At 38.5% G+C, this 27,559-nt stretch overlaps 1 protein-coding gene across 1 annotated transcript in view; it reads left to right on the top strand.

Moving 5' to 3' along the window:
• The window catches only part of utp4 (UTP4 small subunit processome component), a 71,890-nt gene that overhangs the window by 34,771 nt on the left and 9,560 nt on the right, over nt 1–27,559 (top strand). Inside the window, exons 10-15 of the mRNA XM_039763510.1 lie at nt 10,274–10,338; nt 13,560–13,682; nt 16,556–16,712; nt 17,643–17,749; nt 18,689–18,784; nt 18,872–19,057. Of these exons, the coding sequence (XP_039619444.1) occupies nt 10,274–10,338; nt 13,560–13,682; nt 16,556–16,712; nt 17,643–17,749; nt 18,689–18,784; nt 18,872–19,057 (734 nt within the window). The remainder of the gene's footprint in view (nt 1–10,273; nt 10,339–13,559; nt 13,683–16,555; nt 16,713–17,642; nt 17,750–18,688; nt 18,785–18,871; nt 19,058–27,559) is intronic.

Raw genomic sequence — 27,559 nt, 5'->3', positions numbered from 1 at the left:
TAATGCAGCGCTTCAGCTGCCTTGCCGAACACTTGCATTAATCAAGTCTACCTTATGATGCTGCAAGTTATTGCGAAGCTATAGTTATTGCGCACTGAGTTTGCACGGCGCTTTGGTGACTTTGAAGAACAAAAAAAGTCCGTCTACATGCGGCTCGAACCTTGTGCATGTTTGGTAGCACATATCTGTGTGAGAAGCTCTTCTCAGTGATAAAGACTAACAAAACAGCACACAGGAGTCGCCTCACTGATGAGCACCTGCAATCCATCCTGAGAATCTCCACAACACAGAACCTCACACCAAACAGAAACGAACTTGTGGCCAAAAAAAGATGCCAGGCGCCCAGCTCTAAAATGACATATGAGCAAAGACAACTGAATGATTTGATTTGTTATTGCACGTAAGAGCGGGAGTCAACCGTTTTAACAAACAGCGTATTGCACTGATACGAAATAGCTGTGTGTGTATATATGTAGATATGTATGTATATGTATATATGTTTATATATGTGTGTGTGTATGTATGTATATATATATATTTGTGTGTATATATGTGTGTGTATGTATGTATGTGTGTGTATATATATATATATATATATATATATATATATATATATATATATATATATATATATATATATATATATATATATATATATATATATATATATATATATATATATATATATATATATATATATGACAACAACACTCATCACTCACTACATTGACAATCAGGTTACGTTATTTTCAAAATGTTTCCTTTTCTTTTCATTGCTTCTTTAACACACTACTTCTCTCTGCTGAGCGCTGGTATTTTGCTAGTATACTAATAAAAGGCAAAGCCCTCACTCACTCACTCACTCATCACTAATTCTCCATCTTCCCGTGGGTGGAAGGCTGAAATTTGGCAGGTTCATTCCTTACAGCTTCCTTACAAAAGTTGGGCAGGTTTTATATCGAAATTCTACGCGTAATGGTCATAACTGGAAGCTGTTTTCTCCATTTACTGTAATGGAGATGAGCTTGAACGCGTGGGGAGTTTCATGTGACATCATCACGCCTCCCGTAATCACGCAGTACATAGAAAACCAGGAAGACCTCAAAAGCGCTGAAGAAAACATGCATTATATAATTGAGAAGGCAGCGAAACAATAAGAAGCGGCGAGTGACATATACAACCATATTCATGAGTTCTGCTACTTGAAACAAAGCACGATGTAAACCTACACTTTAAATTAAGTTCATAGACAGGCTGCGCTGGCGTTTGTAATTTAGTGCCTGCCCATATAAGGCCGTCCGTCAGCGGCAATCCAATAGCAAACTCCACTAAATATTCACGGGTGAAGGACTGTGCTTATGGAGAGGAAGATGAGATGGTCAGGGTGGTGTTTGGCACAAACTCAGCGAAACTGCGAGAGAAAGTTTTAAGTGCCAGGACTAAGGTAACATTAAATACAGCCATGGACATAGCGAGATGGCACCAGCACAGCTGGGAACCTTCGATGCATGTACACCGGCGGCTCACGTGAACTGGCGCGTGCACAGATAAAAGCAACAGTTCCAAAGAGCTGAACAAAACCGAATTACACAATTGAAAAGGCAGCAAAAATATGAAGCGTCTGATACATACAAGCATATTCATAAATCCAGCTACGGAAACAAAGCACACGTGGAAAAAGTCAATGTCCCGCTAAAGGAAGACAGTGTAAAAAACCCGTGCATGCAGTGTGTCAGGTCTCAGATAAAGAAGAAGACGAGCTGTTTATTGATGCAGTAAGAAACGAATCGATGAATGAAACCTGTCATCTTTACAGCGATTGACAAACACGGAATGTAACTTGAACACAACACATCCTACAAATACAAACCTGATTGAAAGAAATAATGATAATCAAATCCTTGATGACAGCAACACTCAGTAACACTCACAAAACAAATACTGTATATTGACAGTCATGTTACGTTATTTTTAAAATGTTCCCTTTTCTTTTTCTAGCTTTTTTAACACACTACTTCTCCGCTGCGATACGCGGGTATATATATATGTATATATATATATATCCCGATCTACATACTCGAATAATGGATACTTTATTCGCCATCAATGATTGTTTTGGTAAAGCCATACTCAGTGTATTCATTAGATGAGCGGTAAAAAGTAAGAGCGAGGGAGGATGACTTATTGAGGCATGCAGGCTGTAGTGCGTCAACTCTATCTGAATTGCGATCACATTTGAAAAAATATATCTTTTCAAGTTCTATTTAGTCCATATGTGTCAAACTCAAGGGCGGGCCACATCCGCCCGGCGTGTAATTATATCCGCCCGAGATCATTTTATATACTGTATTATTGTTATTAATGGCCCGGGTATATGAAGCGCTGGTAACACAATAAACTACAGATCCCATAATGCAGCGCTTCAGCTGCCTTGCCGAACACTTACGCGTTAATCAAGTCTACCTTATGATGCTGCAAGTTATTGCGAAGCTAGCTCACACGATGCTGAAGAGAAAAGTTGATTCTGAAAATAGAGCCTTTAAAACCGATGGGAGGCTGAGTATATGTTTACTGAACCCGTGTGTCTCATTTGTGGAGCTAATGTGGCTGTAATTACAGAATTTAATCTAAGACGGCACTATGAGACAAAACATCAGGGTAACCTGAAAGACCTGAATGCAATGCAGAAGATACAGAAAGCAGAAGAATTAAATAAGAATCTGACACTTCAGCGGACGTTTTTACCCGTGCACAATCACAAAGTGATTTCAAGTGAAGCTGCTTTTATGGGAGACACAAATGCACCAGTGCAACTTTCCCTGTTGCCAAGTAATGTTAAACCAAGTCGTCACTACGGTGTTCCCAAATCGCACTTTGCTGATAAACTGGCGCACTGAGTTTGCACGGCGCTTTGGTGACTTTGAAGAACAAAAAAAGTCCGTCTACATGTGGCTCGAACCTTGTGCATGTTTGGTAGGACATATCTGTGTGAGAAGCTCTTCTCAGTGATAAAGACTAACAAAACAGCACACAGGAGTCGCCTCACTGATGAGCACCTGCAATCCATCCTGAGAATCTCCACAACACAGAACCTCACACCAAACAGAAACGAACCTGTTGCCAAAAAGATGCCAGGCGTCCAGCTCTAAAATGACATATGAGCAAAGACAACTGAATGATTTGATTTGTTATTGCTGAAAGGAACACATTTTATTTATATTTCCAGGTTTTGTTATGCAGCATGTTCATATTTGAATTTGTATAATTTTGACAGGATATATTTTTATGGAGAGCAAAATCTTTTGGGATATTTAAAATCTAAGTTTATTTTTATATAAAATTACATAAGAGTAAAGAAATTTGAATGTTTGTTCTTTTAAGTTTTTAAGGTTTGAGTTGATTTATTCACGAATAATATTCCTGTCTGTTTTACCATTCCTACCAAAGATATTTCTGTCGACTAAATAAAAATTCCTTCTATTTAAAATTTAAATAGAACTTGAACAAATCGATAGTTCATAATATCCACGCAGACTTGCACGTAAGAGCGAAGTTATCCGTTTTAACAAGCAGCGTATTGCACTGATACAAAATAGCTGTGTGTGTATATATGTAGATATGTATGTATATGTATATATATGTTTATATATGTATTTGTGTGTATATATGTGTGTGTATGTATATTTATGTGTATATGTATAGATATATATATATATCTTTATGTGTGTGTGTGTAAATATATATATATGACAGCAACACTCATCACTCACAACAGTGACAAAACAATTATATTGACAATCAGGTTACGTTATTTTCAAAATGTTTTCTTTTCTTTTCATTGCTTCTTCAACACACTACTTCTCCTCTGGCGTGGGTATTTTGCTAGTATATATATATATATATATATGTGTGTGTGTATGTGTATATATATATATATATATATATGTATGTGTATATATATATATATATATATATATATATATATATATATATACACTGCTCAAAAGAATTAAAGGAACACTTTTTAATCAGAGTATAGCATAAAGTCAGTGAAACTTATGGGATATTAATCTGGTCAGTTAAGTAGCAGAGGGTTGTTAATCAGTTTCAGCTGCTGTGGTGTTAATGAAATTAACAACAGATGCACTAGAGGGGCAACAATGAGATGACCCCCAAAACAGGAATGGTTTAACAGGTGGAGGCCACTGACATTTTTCCCTCCTCATCTTTTCTGACTGTTTCTTCACTAGTTTTTCATTTGGCTACAGTCAGTGTCACTACTGGTAGCATGAGGCGATACCTAGACCCTACAGAGATTGCACAGGTAGTCCAACTTCTCCAGGATGGCACATGAATACGTGTCATTGCCAGAAGGTTTGCTGTGTCTCCCTGCACCGTCTCAAGGGCATAGAGGAGATTCTAGGAGACAAGCAGTTACTCTAGGAGAGCTGGAGAGGGCCATAGAAGGTCCATAACCCATCAGCAGGACCAGTATCTGCTCCTTTGGGCAAGGAGGAACAGGATGAGCACTGCCAGAGCCCTACAAAATGACCTCCAGCAGGCCACTGGTGTGAATGTCTCTGACCAAACAACCAGAAAGACTTAATGAGGGTGACCCAAAGGCCCCATGTCCTCTAATGGGCCCTAAACTCACTGCCCAGCAGCATGCAGCTCGATTGGCATTCGCCATAGAATACCAGAATTGGCAGATGCCCCACTGGTGCCCTGTGCTTTTTACAGATGAGAGCAGGTTCACCCTTAGCACGTAAAAGGCGTGAAAGGGTCTGGGAGAAGCCATGGGGAACATTATGCTGCCTGTAACATCATTCAGCATGAGCAGTTTGGTGGTGGGTTAATGATTGTCTGGGGAGGCATATCCATTGAGGGTCACACAGACCGCTACAGGCTTGAAAAAGGCACCTTGGCTGCCATTAGGTATCAGGATGAAATCCTTCACCCATTGTCAGATTCTATGCTGGTATAGTGGCTCCTGGTGCACGACAATTCCTGGCCTCATGTGATGAGAGTATGCAGGCAGTTCCTGTAGGATGAAGGAATTGATACCATTGACTGGACAACACACTTTCCTGACCTAAATCCAATAGAACACCTTTAGGACATTATGTTTTGGTCCATCCAATGCCACCAGGTTGCACCTCAGACTGTCCAGGAGCTCAGTGATGCCCTGGTCGATATCTAGGAGGAGATCTCCCACAACACCATCTGTCCTCTCATTAGGAGCATGTACCAATGTTGTCAGGCATGTATACAAGAACACAGGGGCCATACAAACTACTGCATACAATTTTGAGTTGCTGCAATTAAATTTTGGCAAAATGGACTAGCCTGCCACATAATTTTTCACTTTGATTTTTGGGCGTCTTTGAATTCAGGGCTCTGTAGGTTGATCATTTTCATTTCCATCAAACGATATGGCATCCTTTCGTTCCTAACACATTACCCAGTCTATATCAGTATAGATATCCAGGAGGATTTCTTTTTCCCATTGAGATCTGATGTGTTTTCAAAGTGCTCCTTTAATTTTTTTGAGCAGTTTATATATATAGATAGATATAGATATAGATGTAGATATATAGATAGATAGATAGATAGATATGACAACACTCATATCAATGACAAAACAATTACATTAACAATCATTTTACGTTCTTTTTAAAATGTTTCCTTTTCTTTTTCATAACTTCTTTGACACACTACTTCTCCGCTGCGAAGTGCAGGTATTCTGCTAGTCTATACTAATAAAAGGCAAAGCCCTCACTCACTCACTCACTCACCTTATTCATTCATCACTAATTCTCCAACTTCCCGTGTAGGTAGAAGGCTGAAAATTTGGTACTTATTTCGGTGGTATGATGCCACTCTCGGCCGCCATATTGAACTTTTCAACGGTCTTTGTTACTTATGGGCCCATCTTCCAGAAATTTGGTACACGGGTTCCCAACGCTAACTGAATTCTACTTACGTACATATATACGTCCATAGCTTGCAGCTCGGTCACCGTGTGAGGCAGCTTTGGGTCCCCCATCCCAACGCCTCCCACGTTGTTGGCTGCCTGCCTATATAAGGCCGTCCATCGCTCCAGTCTCTACATTCCCTTCCTTGCTTCTCCACAGGATTCACGTCTCCCTGCTGATAACTACAGCCTTTTTATTTAATCCACGGCTTCTCTGCTGTTTTATTGTTCATTTATTACGATTATAGATATTGTTTTGGTATTTTAGACTTACTTTACATTGTTCAGGTACCCATTTCCTTTATCATTCCAATCGTACCCTCATTAACATGTCTATCGAGGTGATCACCATCGATCAAAGAACTGTCACTTACCGAGTGGTTTTCATGCCCAGAGATGGCACCTACCTTTTCCATTCTCTTTGTTACATATTGCACGGCCATATCAGGCTCACTCTTGATATCCGGAGGAACATTGTGTCTTATATATTGAATGACTGGTACAGGTTCAAGGTGTGGACTGATGACAGTACAGGAGATAATTATACTACACAGGAGCACTAGAAGAGTGAAATGCTTAAGCCCTTCACCTATGCATCTGCATGTGAGTTGATGGCTGCCGCTGAATTGTTCGGTTGTCGCTTTCAAGTGTACCGAAATGGCCAGATATTTTACACCTTTCGACAACCGCCAATGCCTCTTAAACATCTTAGATTGACAGGTGACGATTTCAGTAGTGGACACTTTAATGTTTTTGAATGTTTAAACTCTCAAAAGCTGGATGTAAAGTTAATGATGAAACCGGTTGTATACTTACAACGCTTGACAGATGCCGAATGTCTCTTCATCACAAGTCCTACAAATACTGTCGTAATTGAAACAAACCATGAAACTCAAACCGATTATGACAGCAGCAATCCAAACAAGATTACTGTTCACATGGCCAACTGTACGTTGCATGCTCAAGAGTAAGCTCAGCGCACAGCTTGGTCATATTACAACCGGAGGGCCGAACTCACAATGTAGTATACAAAGAGATCCTTAAGAAATAATTATTGGTATATTTTCCCTCAGTTTAAAAAGGTTTCATTTTCTTCTTAATAAAAATTTTAAGGCAGTACTTCGCCGCTGTGAAGCGCGGGTATTTTGCTAGTTGCACTTTTAAGTACAAACAGTTCTACAGGGAGCACTTGATGGACTGATTGATTGCGTTTATAGTTTTTGGGATGAGACTATTTCTGAACTGCGAGGTCAGTACAGGAAAGACTCTGAAGCATTTGTCACATGAGAACAGTTCAAATAGGCAGCATGGCTGAGGCAGCGTGTGCTAGATGCTGTATACCGATAATTCTCTTTCTTGTAGAGCTGTGATTCCACACTCGGATACAGTGATGTAAATACACCGAGTGGTGCAGTAAGAGTAATAAGGAAAAAGATGATCTGCTGTGGCAACCCCTAACGGGAGCTGCTGATAGCAGGTATGGTATTTAGAATAGTTTGGCTTTTCCGTGGACCATTATATTGTTACGGGTTAATTACATTCGGATGCCTTAAACTAATAAACAATATGTGGTTAATTTCAGTGTATATGATAAAGCCGCGTCAGGGATGTGGATCTAAAAATGAAAGGGAAACCACACTGGAATAAAAGCACTGCTTTGACACTGGGTGTCACCAGTTTGCCAAACCGAGCAGAAAACTTGGGTACCCAGGGTTTGAGCTAGCATGAAAATTTGCGTGACTTTATGCCAAGTTTAGGTTTTATACATCACGATTTGAACATGGAAACGGGAGCACGCAACATTTTTCTGCGTACACACCATTTATACATGAGGCCCCAGGTGTCCTCTGCCTGTCTAGATGAGGCCTCACCACAAATGGCTTAAACGGTAAGGGCTGGATTATACTTCACACTCAGCACGTGTACGCACACACAACATGGCTGCCACGCGTTACCAGCATTCTTTTGATGCGTCCTCTGAGCACATCCTCATAAATTAAAGATACGCTTGTATGAGTTGCAAAACCATCAAAAAAATCAGGGGATGGGTGCCGTGTGTTCAAGTTGGAAAGTGACGTCAGAGTCTTTGTTTAATATCAACATGCGACAGCATGCCGCTTTGCAAATAGATCAATGTGAGTGCTTCAATGTTTGATGAATGGTTCAATGCGGTGAAGCAGTCACCAAACTTAAATGCAGACATACAGATGTATTCATGGTGCTTTTCTTCATCTGTTTCTTGTGTAGGCAATAAGAGCGTTGCATGTTAATGTTTAACATTTGTATTTTGACAAATGGTTTCTCTTCTTTACCATTACTCACACAGTTTTTGTAATTCCTTTTTATGAGATTGTGTCTTGCATTATAGGACTATTCATATGGTTTTTTTTTTCTGTAGAATAACTTTGGAACGATAAATGTTTTGCAACTATAGTGCTTCCTTAAATGGGTCACTTTTGTTGGTGATTTGTTGTACTCTGTGTTTACGTAAATAGGTCTTATCTAGTTGTATAGAGCGTCACTCCATACACCGTTCTGGTTCTGTTTTTTTTTTACTTTATCCCCTTTTTCACGTGTCAAAATGAAATGGCTCCAGAACAAAGGAAAAATTGGCTAAAATGTGACAAGCTGTTTTACAACCCATTGTGATAGGCGGCAGTTGGGGGGGCAAGAAAGAGAAAAGGGCATCCTAATAGCAAATGGGACAAATACATGCTGCACAAGCCCTACCTCCAATCATACATACATACTAACCACATACGCTAGCACAAAATTAGTTGCATTCAGCGTTCAATGTAAACATTTGCAAATTTGTTTCATTTTATAAAACATTTACTAAATTTCCTGGGTTTTAACATCTTCAATGCGCCGTTGTGAAGAGGGGGGCTAAACTCGCCCCAAGGAGACGCGGCCAAAACCCTCCAAAACCCCTAATAAACTGTGATTAAATGGGAAACAAATTTTTTTATTTATTTATTTTTTTTATTAATTTTATTACAATCCATACAAAGCATTCAAGTTTTTACAAAAAGAAGAATTGAGTTAAGAACAGATTGATCCCCACCCCTGAGAGAGAGCGCAAGCCAAACGGCATAAAATTTAAGGCTTGTAAACATACCTAAATTAATAAATTCTCTGTGCTTTATAAACTTATTTTAAAATATTACTGATTAGATCCTGCCATGTTTTGAAAAAAGTCAGTACGGATCCTCTAACTGAGTATTGGATTTTTTCCAATTTCAAATAATATAACACATCGGTTTCCCGCTGACCTAAAAGAGGAGAGTTTGGGTTCTTCCAGTTTATCAGAATAAGTCTGCGTACCAAAAGTGTAGTGAATGCAATCAAAATTTGTTTGTCCTTCTCCACTTTAAGCCCCTCTGGAAGAACCCCAAACACAGCTGTTAATGGGTTAGGAGGGATTGTGAGTCCAAGGCTGTCTGAAAGGTAATTAAACATTTTTGTCCAGAATAATGTTAATTTGGTGCAGGGCCAGAACACGTGACCCAGTGAGGCTGGGGCTTGGTTGCAACGTTCGGAGGTTGGATCATGCCCTGGAAACATTTTGGAGAGTTTTAGTCGAGACAGATGTGCTCGATATATAATTTTAAGTTGTATAATTGTATGCTTTGCGCATATGGAGCTTGAGTGAATTCTCTGCGTTGCTACTTTCCACTTCTTTTCTGATATATTAATTGAGAGATCTTTTTCCCAGTGTCCTCTTGGATCTTTGAAAGGAAGGGATTGTAAAGTGATTTTATATATTGTCGAGATGGAGTCTAATTCCTTGAGATTGAGCAATATTTTTTCCATCGTGGATGAAGGTGCAAGATGAGGAAAATCTTGAAGGTTCTGTTTAACAAAGTTCCTGATTTGAAGATAGTGAAAGAAATGTGTAGCTGGAATGTTAAATTTGGAATTTAATTGTTCATAGGATGCAAAGACGTTGTCTATATAAAGATCTCTAAGCAAGTTAATTCCAATTTTTTCCAGATATTAAAAACTGCATTTGTTTGTGAAGGTTGAAAGAGGTGGTTCTCTTGCAGGGTTGCCACAGATAGAAGCTTCTCCGTCTTAAAATGCTTTCTACATTGGTTCATTTTTACCTCCTCTTTGCTCGATCAGGTGCTGGCTTGCTGCTGCTGCCACCATGCCACGTTATCTGCACTTCGCTCGCCTACCCCTTCATCCCTCTTCATTCTTTATTAAAATTATATTAATTTTGCATGTATTACCATTTTTTTTTACTATTCTTATGCAGTTATTAATTTTTTTTATGTTTTATCATTGTTTTTAAAGGTATTCAAGAGGACAAACTGCCAGTTACAAGAAAACCCGAAAAGTTACTTCAGTTAAAAAGAAAGGTACAGCATAGTTTGGCTTTGGCTTTTTTCAAATGATTGCTTGTATTAATTGTGGACAACAGTGCAAATTAAGGATAAGTGAATTCAGGACAAATGTGAAAGCAATTTTTCACACAAAGTATCTTAGAAATCAGAAATTAATTACAGAATTGTATAGTTAAGGTAGAACTAACTGTAGCTTATAAATTGTATTGCATATAAATCAGTATTAATATGTTTATAGTTATACTGAAAAGCTGAATGATTATCATTGTAGAGTAGTAAGTGGACACACACAACAATCAGTAATGTCAGGTTTCCTAAAGTCAAGTAGCTGTTAAAAACTTTAGACATCTTTCTTTAAGTAAAATAGTGAATCACTGGTATAAGGAGTACAAAGAGTAAAAGCAAGAGGTTAATGCACATGAAACTGCAGAAATCTTGATCTTTAGGTGTTCCCACTTGAAAACGCTTGTGGCTGTTTTTTCTACAGGGAGAGTTAGCTGAAGCCAAATTTTCTACTGATAACAGTTTGACTGTTGATTGTTTTATTTTTGATAACTGTTTCAATGTTGATAACTCTTGAGTATTTATTTTATTCCATGTGAGTTTTTTTAAGTTAATCAGAGTAGAAAGAGGCAACTCCAAGTAGCAATTTAGCGGTTAAAAACAGATCATTTTTCAGTCTTCATTTTGTCATTTGTACTGAACAGCAGAGATATTCTGTACAGGTAGTAGTCGACTTACAACAATGTTTGATTCCGACGGACTCGAGTAAGACAATCTGGACAATATTCAAACCTGATCATATGTATTGTACTGTATAGCAAGTCCCTGAAGTCATATTGTTTATCCTTTATCATCATTCTTAGCACATTGTATACAGTATAGGCCAAAAGTTTGGACACACCTTCTCATTCAATGTGTTTTCTTTATTTTGACCATTTACATTGGTAGATTCTCACTGAAGGCATCAAAACTATGAATGAACATGTGGAGTTATGTACTTAAGAGGCAGAAATACTGAAAACATGTTTTATATTCTAGTTTTTCAAAATAGTTACTTTTGTTTGATTACTTTTTTACTCTCTCTTGGCATTCTCTCGAACACCTGTGAAGTGAGAGTAAAAAAGTAATCAGAGCAAAAAGTGGCTATTTTGAAGAAACTAGAATATAAAACATGTTTTCAGTTATTTCACCTTTTTTTTTCTTAAGTACATAACTCCACATGTGTTCATTCATAGTTTTGATGCCTTCAGTGAGAATCTACCAATGTAAATGGTCATGAAAATAAAGAAAACACATTGAATGAGAAGGTATGTCCAAACTTTTGGCCTGTACTGTACATTTTCTATTTTTTTTTTTTTTGTGAATTTTTTTGTTTTATTATGACTGTTGCTTGTATGGGTGCCAAATTTTTAACGGCTTCAGAAATCCTTTCTTTGTCTGTGTTATGTTACATCATCAGGGTGAGCATCTTCCAGTGTTCATAGTTTTAACTGTGAAAAGAGGAATTGTTTTGGCAGAGTTTGAGCCTCAAATGTTTGCTGTTTTAATATTTAAGCCTGATGATAAACATTTAACAAAAAGGGAGTTCAGTGTGGTTACATTACCCCTTTGTGGCAATTTGCACGAAGTAACGAATCATGAGCCACAATCCAGACGGTTTGAAAATTAACTTAATTCAAAGCCAGAGCGCAATACAGCTTGTGTGGTGAACACTGGTTACAGTGGGATAACTTAAAGTAATACACTGTCGCATTTGCTTTCTGCATTTCTTTCTGTCCTCCCTCATACTGCTTGATCTCCTTAATTTTTGTATCAAGCTCAATTTCCCTTTTTCCTGTAATTTTAAGACAACTGTAACTGAACATAGTCGACCTCTGCAGGTAATAAACTAAGATTGAGATGACTGAATCGTGGCATACGGAGCTGGCGTGGTGAGAGCTATCATTTGCCCATGAGATGCAGTAGCAGTCATTAGTTGAGTGGTCATAAGATGCATGGGTTGTAAGTTGACGACTACCTGTATTCAGAGTTTGTTTTGGCATTGGCAGTTAAGACACTGATGTAGGCAGTGTTTTGTGATTGTACTTTCTTTTGTTTCAGCACAGTGAAACAATCAGCTGATAAAGAAAACCAAAGCATCTAGCAGCATTTTAATTAGTAACATTATACAAGTATAAAAAAAAAAAAAAAGGATTACCATAAAATGAGAGTACTTTTTTGTATTTTCCATCAAAAAAAAAATGTTTACATGCAGCCTTTCTCGAGCACTTCTGTTTGAGGCCTGTTCGTGTAGGTTTACCCTCCCAGGTACCCTCTGGTAGAATTAGTAGGTTAATCACAAATTATCTAATGTTTTGCCAGATTTTTTTAGGTAGTATTTACTCTATGCCCTTGTATAGATGAGTACGATGCCCAAACAACTTAAAATACATCTCAGTGACATAGTATTGGTATGCGACAGAAATCCTGTTGCATTTAAATAGCTTTGCAATTTTTCCCTTTTTGATTTATTACATTAGCGTTTAGTCACAGTATGGTGACCAAATGATTTGCACGGTTATATCACAGTTTCAGGTTCATGGGTTTAAATTCCCTCCCAGACACTCTCGGTAAGGAGTTTACATGCTCTCCCAGTGTCAGCGTAATGAGGAGTCAAGCAAAATGACACCTTTTATTGGCTAACTTAAAAAGATTACAATATACAAGCTTTCGAGGCATCTCAGGCCCTTTCTTGAGACAAGATGTAATTTTTCCTCTGAGTAGTATGTTTATTTTTATTTTCACTCAGAGAACTGAGTGTTTGACTAATTGGTGATTTGACTTTCTGGGGATTTGTGCATGAGTGTTCTGTCCAGGTATCGTTTCCACCTATAGATTAGTACTATTGAGATCTGTGTTCTTTCCCTGTGATTCTGGACTCAGTAAGCAAGGTAGAAAATGTTGTACACATGCATTTGTTTAAAAAAAAAACTTTAGTGGCTTCAATTATTTTTCTTTCTGAGGAAAACAAAGTTAATTATTTCAGAAGTTGAATTGAAATAAATACTGCTATGTTGTACAGTATCTCTGAAGAAAACTGGACTCCCGTAACGTGTGGTTTATTTTACTAAGTGTCGTCTTTGCATCTTAATCAAGGTTATCAAGAATGGTGGTGATGCAAATTGTTTATGCCAATAATGTTTGCTTAACCTGTGAGGTTTATTTTTAATCCTTTGTTAATTTTTTATTTTTAGGGAAGTGATCACATTTGTTGTAGCGCCATATCACAATGTGGAAATTGGATTGCTTATTCCACAGTTTCCTCAATCCGGTTGTATCAATTACAGTATGACAGCAACAGAGTAAATATTAAAAAGGTAAGCTATTTGTACAGAAGAAACAAGAAACAACAGGTGTTGATATGGCTTGGAAATTAGTTTTGCAATGTGTCACAATATGGTTTTTCTGTAATATTAACATTCATAATATATTTAAATGTGCATATGTATATGGAAAAATCAATTATATTTTGATAGAAATAAATCTTCGTTCTACACAGCTTCATCATTCCCCTGAAAGATGATGCTTACAACTTCACGATAAAACAGTATTTTTTAGAGGTTAGTGTATAAAATGCTGTTATTAGAGTGTTCAATATTGTATTACATGGCCCCATGTTGTAAAATTCTTTGATAAGTAATTGTGAGCCATCTTCACATATTTAGTTTTCATATGAATTATTGTGTTGATGTTTTTGTAAAAAAGAATTGGGTTTATATTTAGCAGTTTAACTTCAAAACTGACTTACAAAATTATTATTTATTTTTTTATTTATTTATTTATTTATTTTTGCAGTTTATTTCATGATAAATTACTGCTGGAGAACCAGAAGTAAAGGGCAAAATAATGCTACTGTATTAATTTATCTCACCAAAGTGTTCATAGACTCTAAGAGAAATCTGCATCTAGTTTTCAATTGTATTGCTTTTTTCTTGGTGCATTTAACATAATTCTTCAAAACAAGACACAGTAAATGGATCTTGTACTTTTAGACTTCACGAACTATGGCATACATTTATTCCCTTTAAACAGATCAGCCTAGCCTTGTGTTTTGCAGTAGTTAATAATTGCTTTTACCATTTGATATAGACTGCTCAGAATGTTGTCGAGAGTTTACTTGTAGTCATGTATGTTGAATGTAATGTAAAATGCTGTATTTAAATTCCAATATGGATTGGCTACAGTGGTTTTGTAATCATTTTAGTGTATTTACATTAAACTCAGAATGTCAAAAGAAGAATGTGCTTTGATCATATTTTCACATTTGTGTTTCCCAAACATCTTGAAATGAGTGTGAACGGTGACAATATTTTTGACAAGAGAAATCATTCATGTCTGTCATAACCTATTTGTTTGTTTTTGTTCTTCAAAAGGACTCACTTTTCAGTATGGATTGTATTTGTGGCTGTTCCCGTGTTTTTCAGACCAGTCCTTGAGTGTAATAGCTTTTATCTGACTGTATTACAACCAGAAATCACCAACATTTATTTATAACTTTTAATCTTGTTCTAAAATGTCCAGTACTGCAAGAGATCAGTTGTGTGGGATCAGTAATTCAGTACGTTGCATTGGCTTCACATTTTAAAACAAAATTAAAATATTGGCTGCAATTATTGTTTTTAGAGGAAGCTGGCTGTGCTATTCTCTCAGGTAGTGTCCTTCATTACCCTCCTAAGCTCCACAAGCTTCTTTTTCAGGGACATTAATGGAATATTGATGCTGTTTGCAAACAAGATTTGCAGAGGGTAGGCTTTGAAAGTTCTGGTTTTACCTAGAAAGCAAAGTCCAACAACTAATACAAATTGCGGTTGATCTCAGTTGAGCACATCAAAACCATTTGGTGTTTTTTCACAGGTCATACAAAAAAGCATATACAGTACATGTATATGAGAGCAGTCTGCAATAGTTTTTTTTTTAACTGTGGAACAATGCTGTCTTGGTGCAGCTTATCATCTAGCCATTCCTTGTCCTTCACTCTTCATATTCAAACAATCTTTGTCTAGTTCTCCACAGTACAACACCTGTCCAACGTGACACCATATTTTTCTCTTAACTAGGCGTTTATTTTCCTCTCATTCAGTGACATTCTGTACATCCACTTGATCATTCTCATGTCTGTTTTTACCCCCTCTATTCAATGTTCTGCTTTCATCTACCATCTACTACCATAGAGTAAACTACTTCTCATCCAGCTTTCATACACTTTTGTTTATTTTTGGTTTTTTTTACTGCTAGAGAAACTTAAAAGTCAGTTTTTTTTCATGAACCTCTTACCTTTGCTGTCACTGCTGTGCCTGTACCCCCATCTGTGATCAACACCCAAGTATCATAACTCCATTGCCTATATTTAAGTTTACACCTGCTACATCAGCATTTTGCGCCGTTACACACATTCTACAAGCAAAGGTTGCACATGCCACCAGCAGACTGCTTTTAATACCACATATCTACATTTTGCCATTTACAACTAAAACATGAAAAACTTTTTCCTGTTTTAAAAATGTGTTTACACAGATTATTGTAGAAAAGGAACACACATGAAATGCATGTGTTCCAAATAACGATCTATTATTTCCACTCTAAAACTCCAGCATTTCTCTGCCAGATAATCAGTGCATGAGCTGGGAGAACTTTGTGCATGTTCTGTGGCAGTGGGGGGCACATTTACAGGACAAAAGATGCTGGCAGAGAGGTTCGAACGGATTTAAGGTGGGCTGGATCTACGAGTTTTTTCTGTAGGCTCTAGTAATTCTAGTGTTAAAGGCAATATGGGCTAAGTGTTCTATCTTTTTCGAAGACTATATTTCCACTTTAGGTAATGGAAAGCACTGTATAGATTATTCTGCAAACTGGACGAAAGGGTGATTAAAACAGAAAGGTAACTTTAAGCCATTTTTAGAATACATTTTGTATTTACATTAACGTTCTTTGTGAAAAGCCCTCAAAAATATGATTGATCATACTTGATTGTGAAGCTGTTCAGAATTTATAGGAATTCGGTAGTGTTCTGTCTAGATTGCTATAAAATGAGTGTGATCGTCATGGCAAAGAAGCAACACTAAACTTTAAAGTATGAGGAAAACAAGATGGCTTACTAATTTCATAAAAAGCCACTTTCTTATGGAAACATTGAAAATTTTGCTGTCTTTAATGGTACAAATGAAGAATTTCTATGTATTTCGTTCTTTAGGTACAGAATCTTCCAAAGGTTTTATACTCAGCCCACCAGCTTCAGTTTTCAGCTGACTCTTCAAAGCTTTTTATAGCCTCTGCTCAAGCAGCTGTTCATGTTCTTAGTATTTTTGAAACAGAGTGCAAGCATCTCCACACATTCCATCCAAAGTCTGGTGAGTCTGTATTGTAGAAGCTCATTTTTAGTTATGTTGAAACACTTTTTGCAGTTTTCATATTGTTAGTTTTTAAACTGTGCATTAATCATATGATGTATACTAGTTCAGTGTTCTCAACCTTTTGGTGTCACATCCCACTTTTTTCTGTGTAACTGTCCTCACAACCCAGTAAGATTGGAGGGGTCCCCCTCGGTGAATCAAGTATGATTGTTGTGTTTCTAGGGGTGGATGTATTATTGTTCTATTTTGTGAATCAAGTGTGATTACTAGAATATGGGGGCGGGGTGTCGGTGGAGTGGATGGATTGAGCAGAATCATCACAGTTGAGACCCATAGTGACTGTTACCTTTATAAACAATAGCAACTCATGACCCACTGGCAAAAACCTGTGACACTGAAGTGGGTTGTTACCCAATGCTTGAGAAACTAGATGATTTACTTGTTTAATTGGCCATGTAAACCTTGTGACTGGCTCCTGCCAGTCCAAGACAAACTGATGGGTTATCCACATTTGTGCTGAATTTTAGTCTTGAATATCACCGTCATCCTTGTTTTGAAAAAAAACTTTAGAATCTATAATTTGTTGCTGTTTGTCTCCTACCTATATAAAGTGCAAGTTTCAAGGAACTGTAAAAGTGCCTCAAGTACAAAAAACAACTAACTAAATAAAAGTAGTATTCTGTTCATATACAAAGTGATTTCCATGTACCGTAATTTCTACTTATTTTCTGAACTTCATTTAGTTTACACCTCCTCCATTTTGTTTCATTGTGAAGAAAATTAAACTTATTTATTATCTTAATTACATGTTTAAATAATCAAGTCATTTATATTGACTTCCTATTAATAATTGTTTACTATTTTTTTTTTATTTTGACTGTTGTCTTTTTTTTTTTTTTTTTGGTTTCTTATTGCCCTTTCATATAGATGTCTCTGAACCGGTACATTTACTATCAGCAAGTGCTAATGGGCGGTGGCTTGCTGCTGCAAGTCAAAACTGTGAAATTAATATATATGATTTAAAAAAATTAAAGGTAGGGCTCTTAATTTTCAGTTTTATGTAAAAATGTCTGTATTCAGTTGGTTTTAAAAAATGCTTAACAGTTTTATCTATTTCATTATTCATTTATTTCAGTGAAGCTAACTTTCGTTTTACTTAAGTTATTTGGGTGAACTGGAGGAAAAAAAAAAACAAAGCCTATTCATTAAATATCTGTTTGTATCCTGTGCACATGAACTCTGCTCAAAGTGTAGTTGATGAAAAGCTTTGTTGTTTATGGTAATACAACTTTAAATTAGCACTTGATTGGTGTGTTTTCATCTTATTGGGTGAATCTTTCCTTTTTCTCAAGTGTATACTCTATTATGACTTTGTTGCCTTTTTTTTTTTTTTAAATAACTAAGTTATTTGGCGTTATCTACTTTTAATATAAATTTTAGTATCAAATTATGAAAATAAAAATTCTGTTAGAATGTTATCAGACATATTGCTTTATTCTAAGTGGAAGAAGTCGGGGTATGTTGAAGGTACTTATATTTTTATTTCTGTTCGCTGTGTGTATACTATCTTTAAACCTTATGGTACACATTGGTTATGCTAAACTGTAGTGTGCAGTTGCTATTTTTTATTTATTGTAATAAAGTAAGTTTTTCAGTGTGCTGTTTACACATGGCAGTTCTACTACTAGTGTTTCTGATGTTTGGACTGTTATAAAAACTTCATGTTGCTGAGCTCTGTTTGTGTGTGTTAGAACAATATCAAATGTAACATGCAGTGTGCAGAAATGATTGGAAAGTTAGTATTTCATTTTCGTAATGTTATGTATTCTTCCAGAAGAAGACTGCATAGACAAGTACACAGCAGTGGCTTGATTATGGCACTAGCAAACAGTATAATATAGTAGTATAGCAACTAATATAACCATTACTAAAATCCCATTTATTATTTATTTTTTTATGTTTAATCCTCACAGCACCATTGTGGTGTTCCTGTTTACAGTGCAAACCCCAGTGCAATGGAAATACATCCAGAAACAGACAACCTGCTTATTGTCTACTCAGATCGTCAAGTATGTTGCATTTTTGGACATATTCCTATTCTGCCTGTTAGTTTGCTTATTTATAATATGGATAATTATCAACTCATTTTCTTGTAGATATTTGAGTTTAGTATTACAGAGAAACAGTACACAGACTGGAGCAGAAAAGTACAAAAAGAAGGATTGCACAGCCATTGGTTTGAAAGAGATACTCCTGTTACACATGTGGCATTTAACCCAAGGAAACCATCTCAGATAATGCTTCATGACATGTATATGCTATGCATCATTGACAAAAGCCTAGTAAGTATGATGATTAACAAAGTTTTACTCCTCGTCTGCTACCGTGCAGGGATAACAATAGAGGAAAATCTGAAGTATGAAGTAGTTATAAACTACAGTTGAAAAGGTGTTTGTGTGTGTTTCCTATTAATTAGTGTGTAAATGTTCCTGTTGTCCTTTGGAATGCAGCCAGTGAAAAAAATGTTCCAGGTAACTGTAGCTGAGATAGTAAAAGTATTTGCTGTAGGCAGCAAAAATCTGTTAATCAGGTGTTTTATCATGTTATCAGATCACCTATGACATGCATCTAGCACAAAAGGCACTGACTAATCCTCCTAGATATCTTCCTATTCCCATTAAGAAAACCATGTCAAACCAGCTATATAACTGTTATCTGTAATCTCTTATCTGTCTTACTGTCCATATTGTACCTCACGTACTCAACCCTGAGGATTTCTGTATCAGACTACTTGCTGACTGGGGCTGTCTTTACTTCAACCCAGTTCAGTTTTGCCACCAGCAGAGGGCTTCACAAGAATGTTCTTTTGTGCCTTTTAGAGACAACAGCTGGATAAGGAACAAACAATCTAGCTGCTTGGCTGCACTGACAACAGTCGGACAGAAAGACAGTGGCCTTCACTTAAAGTTTTTATTTACATCAAATTCAACAGCAGCAAATATAACCAATACTAAGCATTATACAGCCTGGGTGGATTTGTGTAGTCATTCAGTCTCTGATGACTTTTTTTCTGTAGTTGCAAATTATATATTCTTAATTGAAAATGAAAATGGTTTCTTGTCAAAGAAAAGATCTTCTTTGAAAGAGTTTAGGAGCTTAGCAGCAGCAAGATCGAAAAAAGAAGATATCTTGCTCGCTTTGCTGTCCCACCCAAGCCCCGGGCACACTATGCTCCAGCCACTTTGTGTCTCTGCCACTCACGTTGTCAAGGGGCTGAGGGCTGAACGCATGCTGAGGAGATGCAGTCTGATCAACTGCTGTCTTTCTTCTGCCGAGATGCATGTTCTGCTTGTTGTGCTGTGCTTTGCACTGTTCATTTAAGAAGCTATATAGCAGTTGTCCTTTTGTCTTGCAGGACGTCAAATTGTCTTCCGAGAAGATTATGTATCGTCCCCTTCCAAGATTTTTTCTATTATATATATTGTGTGTGTGTGTGTGTGTGTGTGTGTGTATGTGTGTGTGTGTGTGTGTGTGTGTGTGTGTATGTGTATATATATACAGTGGTGTGAAAAACTATTTGACCCCTTCCTGATTTCTTATTCTTTTGCATGTTTGTCACACAAAATGTTTCTGATCATCAAACACATTTAACCATTATTCAAATATAACACAAGTAAACACAAAATGCAGTTTTTAAATGATGGTTTTTATTATTTAGGGAGAAAAAAAATCCAAACTTACATGGCCCTGTGTGAAAAAGTAATTGCCCCCTGAACCTAATAACTGGTTGGGCCACCCTTAGCAGCAATAACTGCAATCAAGCGTTTGTGATAACTTGCAATTAGTCTTTTACAGCGCTCTGAAGGAATTTTGACCCACTCATATATATATACTTCTCAAAAAAATTAAAGGAACACTTTGAAAACACATCAGATCTCAATGGGAAAAAGAAATCCTCCTGGATATCTATACTGATATAGACTGGGTAATGTGTTAGGAACGAAAGGATGCCACATCGTTTGATGGAAATGAAAATGATCAACCTACAGAGCCCTGAATTCAAAGACGCCCCAAAATCAGAGTGAAAAATTATGTGGCAGGCTAGTCCATTTTGCCAAAATTTAATTGCAGCAACTCAAAATTGTACGCAGCACTTTGTATGGCCCCTGTGTTCTTATATACATGCCTGACAACATCGGTGCATGCTTCTAATGAGATGACAGATGGTGGTGTGGGGATCTCCTCCCAGATCTGGACCAGGGCATCACTGAGCTCCTGGACAGTCTGAGGTGCAACCTGGTGGCATTGGATGGACCAAAATAGAATGTCCCAGAGGTGTTCTATTGGATTTAGATCAGGAAAGTGTGGTGGCCAGTCAATGGTATCAATTCCTTCATCCTCCAGGAACTGCCTGCATAATCTTACCACATGAGGCCAGGAATTGTCGTGCACCAGGAGCCACTATACCAGCATAGGGTCTGACAATGGGTCCAAGGATTTCATCCTGATACCTAATGGCAGCCAAGGTGCCTTTGTCAAGCCTGTAGCGGTCTGTGTGACCCTCCATGGATATGCCTCCCCAGACAATCATTAACCCACCACCAAACTGCTCATGCTGAATGATGTTACAGGCAGCATAATGTTCTCCATGGCTTCTCCAGACCCTTTCACTTCTGTCACGTGCTCAGGGTGAACCTGCTCTCATCTGTAAAAAGCACAGGGCACCAGTGGTGCATCTGCCAATTCTGGTATTCTATGGCGAATGCCAATCGAGCTGCATGCTGTTGGGCAGTGAGCTCAGGGCCCATTAGAGGACATGGCGCCCTTGTGTCACCCTCATTAAGTCTTTCTGGTTGTTTGGTCAGAGACATTCACACCAGTGGCCTGCTGGAGGTCATTTTGTAGGGCTCTGGCAGTGCTCATCCTGTTCCTCCTTGCCCAAAGGAGCAGATACTGGTCCTGCTGATGGGTTATTGGACCTTCTATGGCCTTCTCCAGCTCTCCTTGAGTAACTGCTTGTCTCCTAGAATCTCCTCCATGCCCTTGAGACTGTGCAGGGAGACACAGCAAACCTTCTGGCAATGACACGTATTGATGTGCCATCCTGGAGAAGTTGGACTTCCTGTGCAACCTCTGTAGGGTCGAGGTATCGCCTCATGCTACCAGTAGTGACACTGACTCTAGCCAAATGCAAAACTAGTGAAGAAACAGTCAGAAAAGATGAGGAGGGAAAAATGTCAGTGGCCTCCACCTGTTAAACCATTCCTGTTTTGGGGGTCATCTCATTGTTGCCCCTCTAGTGCATCTGTTGTTAATTTCATTAACACCACAGCAGCTGAAACTGATTAACAACCCCCTCTGCTACTTAACTGACCAGATTAATATCCCATAAGTTTCATTGACTTTATGCTATACTCTGATTAAAAAGTGTTCCTTTAATTCTTTTGAGCAGTATATATACATACATACATACATACATACATACACACACACACACAGTGGAACCTCGGTTCACGACCATAATTCGTTCCAGAACTTTGGTCGTAAACCGAGGTGGTTGTGAACCGAAGCAGTTTCCCCCATAGGATTGTATGTAAATACAATTAATCCGTTCCAGACAGTACGAACTGTATGTAAATATATGTAAAGATTAAGCACAAATATAGTTACACCATAGAATGCACAGTATAATAGTAAACTAATGTAAAAACATTGAATAACACTGACACAAAACACCCAGGCTCCCTGCTCAGCTACACGAGCTGGCTCTCTCTCTCTCTCTCTCTCTCTCTCTCTCTGTAGCGCGCGCACACACTACCCACCGCCTCCCCTCTGTCAGCAGCACGTGGAGCACTTTTTTTAAAATGAGTTTTAAGAACAGCGGAAAAAAGGAACATTTGAAAAAAGAGAAAAGTAACATTGCAACAATTCACGCTTCTGAACTGAAAAATTAACTTTTGAAAAATCCGTAATACAAAAACCACCAAGAAAACTAACCTTGCATGAGTCGAGTTCTGGCATGAAGTTTTTTTCTTCAGGGGTTTTCTCTCTTGTGATTTCTTGGGGTTCTGGTGTTTTTAGCTGTTTAGCTGGTGGGAGAGAGCCTCATGCAGCCATTCGAAAAAGAAAGTTCTTGTGACCCAACCCTTCATGTTTGCCCTCCACATTACTGGCATTCTGACTTTGTTTACATTGTGCTGCTTGAAAGCACGAGGGTTCTCAAATTGGTAAATGAGTAAACTGGTAAACAGTTTTTCCACCTCTTCCAGCACTTGAAGCCTCTGCCTGGTTAACGCTCTTAACTCCTTTTGCAATATCACCTGCTTTAATAGATTCTTTCTGCTTTAAAATAGTCGAAATCGTAGATTTTGACTTCTTGTACTCGGCGGCAAGATCAGTAACACGAATGCCACACTCAAACTTTTCAATAATTTCTTTCTTTACTTCGATTTCAGTTTTCTTCAAAACTTTCTTCTCATCGCTCTTCACTTGCTTAGAAGCCATAGTTAACTGCAAAAGCACACAAAATACAGTAGAGCACAAAGAGAGCTCAAGTAAAGCATGCACGTTTGACTGAGAAGAATGATCCAGCCAGGCAGGCAGGCACGCGGCTCCTCTCTCTCTGCTGTACCCCCCTCCCCCCTGTCAGTAGCAGGCAGGCAGGCAGGCACATGGCTAGCTCTCTCTCTCTCTCTCTCTCTCTTAGCAGCAGGAAGGCATGTCTGACTGAGAACAATGCAACACATGCGGAAATCATAGGCACGCACAAACAGAAAGGGAAACTGACTTTGTTCGTATACCGAGTGTGTGGTCGTGAACCGAGGCAAAAGTTTGGCAAACTTTTTGGTCGTGAACCAAGTTGTACGTGAACAGAGACGTTTGTGAACCAAGGTTCCACTGTGTGTGTGTGTGTGTGTGTGTGTGTGTGTGTGTGGTGTGTGTGTGTATATATATATATATATATATATATACTCACCTAAAGGATTATTAGGAACACCTGTTCAATTTCTCATTAATGCAATTATCTAATTAACCAATCACATGGCAGTTGCTTCAATGCATTTAAGGGTGTGGTCCTGGTCAAGACAATCTCCTAAACTCCAAACTGAATGTCAGAATGGGAAAGAAAGGTGATTTAAGCAATTTTGAGCGTGGCATGGTTGTTGGTGCCAGACGGGCGGTCTGAGTATTTCACAGTCTGCTCAGTTACTGGGATTTTCACGCACAACTATTTCTAGGGTTTACAAAGAATGGTGTGAAAAGGGAAAAACATCCAGTATGCGGCAGTCCTGTGGGCGAAAAAGCCTTGTTGATGCTAGAGGTCAGAGGAGAATGGGCCGACTGCTTCAAGCTGATAGAAGAGCAACTTTGACTGAAATCACCTCTCGTTACAACCGAGGTATGCAGCAAAGCATTTGTGAAGCCACAACACGCACAACCTTGAGGCGGATGGGCTACAACAGCAGAAGACCCCACAGGGTACCACTCATCTCCACTACAGATAGGAAAAAGAGGCTACAATTTGCACGAGCTCACCAAAATTGGACAGTTGAAGACTTTAAAAATGTTGCCTGGTCTGATGAGTCTCGATTTCTGTTGAGACATTCAAATGGTAGAGTCAGAATTTGGCGTAAACAGAATGAGAACATGGATCCATCATGCCTTGTTACCACTGTGCAGGCTGGTGGTGGTGGTGTAATGGTGTGGGGGATGTTTTCTTGGCACACTTTAGGCCCCTTAGTGCCAATTGGGCATCGTTTTAAATGCCACGGGCTACCTGAGCATTGTTTCTGACCATGTCCATCCCTTCATGACCACCATGTACCCATCCTCTGATGGCTACTTCCAGCAGGATAATGCACCATGTCACAAAGCTCGAATCATTTCAAATTGGTTTCTTGAACATGATAATGAGTTCACTGTACTAAAATGGCCCCCCTACATATACATATATATATACATATACATATACATACACAGTGGAACCTCAGTTTGCGAGCATAATTCGTTCCGGAAATGTGCTCACAATCCAAAGCGCTCGTATATCAAAGCGAATTTCCCCATAAGAAATAATGGAAACTCCAGATGATTCGTTCCACAACCCAAAACTATTCACATAAAAATGATTAATACAAAATATAAAGTAAAATACATAATACAAATTAACCTGCACTTTACCTTTAAAAAGAATCATGGCTGGTGTGAGTTTCTAAACTCATGTGGGATTCCACCCAACAGGACGACACGCGGAAGAGCGTCCCAAAGCAATCACAGTCTCCCAGCGTTGTAGCATTTCGCCATATAAGCGCATCCAAAAAGATCGCAGACATGCTATAAGCGCCTGTCGTCAATGGGTCATACAAGGAACATTATAAAGATCCCGCTACAATAAATAACAGCGCTGTTTCAAGCTGAATAAAGCTGGTGTTAAAGTACTGAGACTCAGCTTTGTGTTTTTGGGAGCAAGATGGGGACTCGCACTTCACAGTGCACACACACACAGTCACAATGCTGTAGTAAACAGTATACGCTCGTACGGATGTTGACTATATGAGTGAGGCGCACAGACTCAGACGGAGAATAGGAGACGATTGCCAGAGAGAGACGCGCTGGGCGAGTGAGCAAGCGAGATAAGGAGAGAGAGAGACGCGCTGGGTGGGCGAGCAAGATAAGGAGAGAGAGAGAGAGAGACGCGCTGGGCGGCGGCGAGATAAGGAGAGAGAGAAAGAGGCGCGAGATAAGGAGAGAGAGAGAAGAACCATCAGCTCAGTTGTGATCACATGATGCTCAGCAGACAAAGTGTATTCATACTACTCGTATTGCAAGACATTGCTCGTTTATCAAGTCAAAATTTATTAAAAATCTTTGCTCGTCTTGCAAAACACTTGTAAACCGAGGTTCCACTCTGTGTGTGTGTATGTATGTATGTATGTGTATGTATGTGTATATATATATATATATATATATATATGTGTGTATGTATATATATATATATATATGTGTGTATGTATATATATATATATATATATATGTGTATGTATATATATGTATGTATATATATATATATGTATATGTATGTATGTATGTATGTGTATATATATCTATAATAATAAAAGGCAAAGCCCTCACTCACTCACTCACTGACTCATCACTAATTCTCCAACTTCCCATGTAGGTAGAAAGCTGAAATTTGGCAGGCTTATTCCTTACAGCTTACTTACAAAAGTTAAGCAGGTTTCATTTCAAAATTCTACGCAGCGGTCATAGCGTTCGACAGCGTCCGCCATGTTGAACTTTCTTATTTATGGCCCCATCTTCACGAAATTTGTTAGGTGGCTTCCCTGCACTAACCAAAACCAATGTACGTACTTATTTCGGTGGTATGACGCCACTGTCGGCCGCCATATTGAATTTTCCAAACGTCACTAATTCTCCAACTTCCCGTGTAGGTAGAAGGCTGAAATTTGGCAGGCTCATTCCTTACAGCTTACTTACAACAGTTAAGCAGGTTTCATTTCGAAATTCTACGCGTAATGGTCATAACGGTCAACAACGTCCGCCATGTTGAACTTTCTTATTTACGGCCCCATCTTCACGAAATTTGGTAGGTGGCTTCCCTGAGCTAACCGAAACCAATGCACATACTTATTTCGGTGGTATGACGCCACTGTCGGCCGACATATTGAACTTTTCAACAGTCTTTGTTACTTATGGGCCCATCTTCAAGAAATTTGGTACACGGGTTCCCAACGCTAACTGAATCCTACTTACGTATATATATCGTCCATTGCCTGCACCTCGGTCACGCGTGAGGTGGCGTTGGTCCCCATCCCAACGCCTCCCACGTTGTTGGCTGGCTGCCTGCATATATAAGACTGTCCGTCGCTCCGGTCTCTACATTCCCTTCCTTGCTTCGCCACGGGATTCACGTCTCCCTACTGATAACTACAGCCCTAATTTGTTTAATCCACGGCTTCTCCGCTGTTTTATTGTTTGTTTATTACAATTATAGTTATTGTATAGGTATTTTACACTTACTTTACATTGCTCAGGTACCCATTTCCTTTATCATTCCAACCCCCATTACCATGTCTATCGAGATGATCACTATCGATCAAAGAACTGTCACTTACCGAGTGGTTTCCATGCTAGGAGATAGCACCTACCTTTTCCATTCTCTTTGTTACATATTGCACGGCCATATCAGGCTCACTCTTGATATCCGGAGGAAGATTCTGTCTTATGTATTGAATGACTGGGACAGGTTCAAGGTGTGGACTGATGATGGTACAGGAGATAATTATACTACACAGGAGCACTAGAAGAGTGAAATGCTTAAGCCCTTCACCTATGGTTATGCATGTGAGTTGATGGCTGCCGCTGAATTGTTCGGTTGTCGCTTTCAAGTGTACCGAAATGGCCAAATAGTTTACACCTTTCGACAACCGCCAATGCCTCTTAAACATCTTAGATTCAAAGGGGACGATTTCAGTGGTGGACACTTTGATGTTTATGAATGTTTAAACTCCCAAAAACTGGGTGTGATTTTATCAATGAAACCGGTTGTGTGCTTACAACGCTTGACAGATGCCAAATGTCACTTCAACACAACAAATCCTGCAAATACTGTCGCAATTGAAACAAACCATGAAACTCAAACCGATTATGACAGCAGCAATCCGAGCTGTGACATTTGAGACAAGATTACTGTTCACATGGCCAACTGTAAGTTACATGCTCAAGAGTAAGCTCAGCGCACAGCTTGGTCATGTTACAACCGGAGGGCCGAACTGACAACGAATAATTATTGGCATATTTTCCCTCAGTTTAAAAAGGTTTAATGT

This window comes from Polypterus senegalus, chromosome 9 (genome assembly GCF_016835505.1).
Source record: "Polypterus senegalus isolate Bchr_013 chromosome 9, ASM1683550v1, whole genome shotgun sequence".
Classification (NCBI taxonomy): Eukaryota; Metazoa; Chordata; class Cladistia; order Polypteriformes; family Polypteridae; genus Polypterus; species Polypterus senegalus.
Note: the sequence above shows the minus strand (reverse complement) of the source record. Positions and strands in the feature narration are given on the sequence as shown.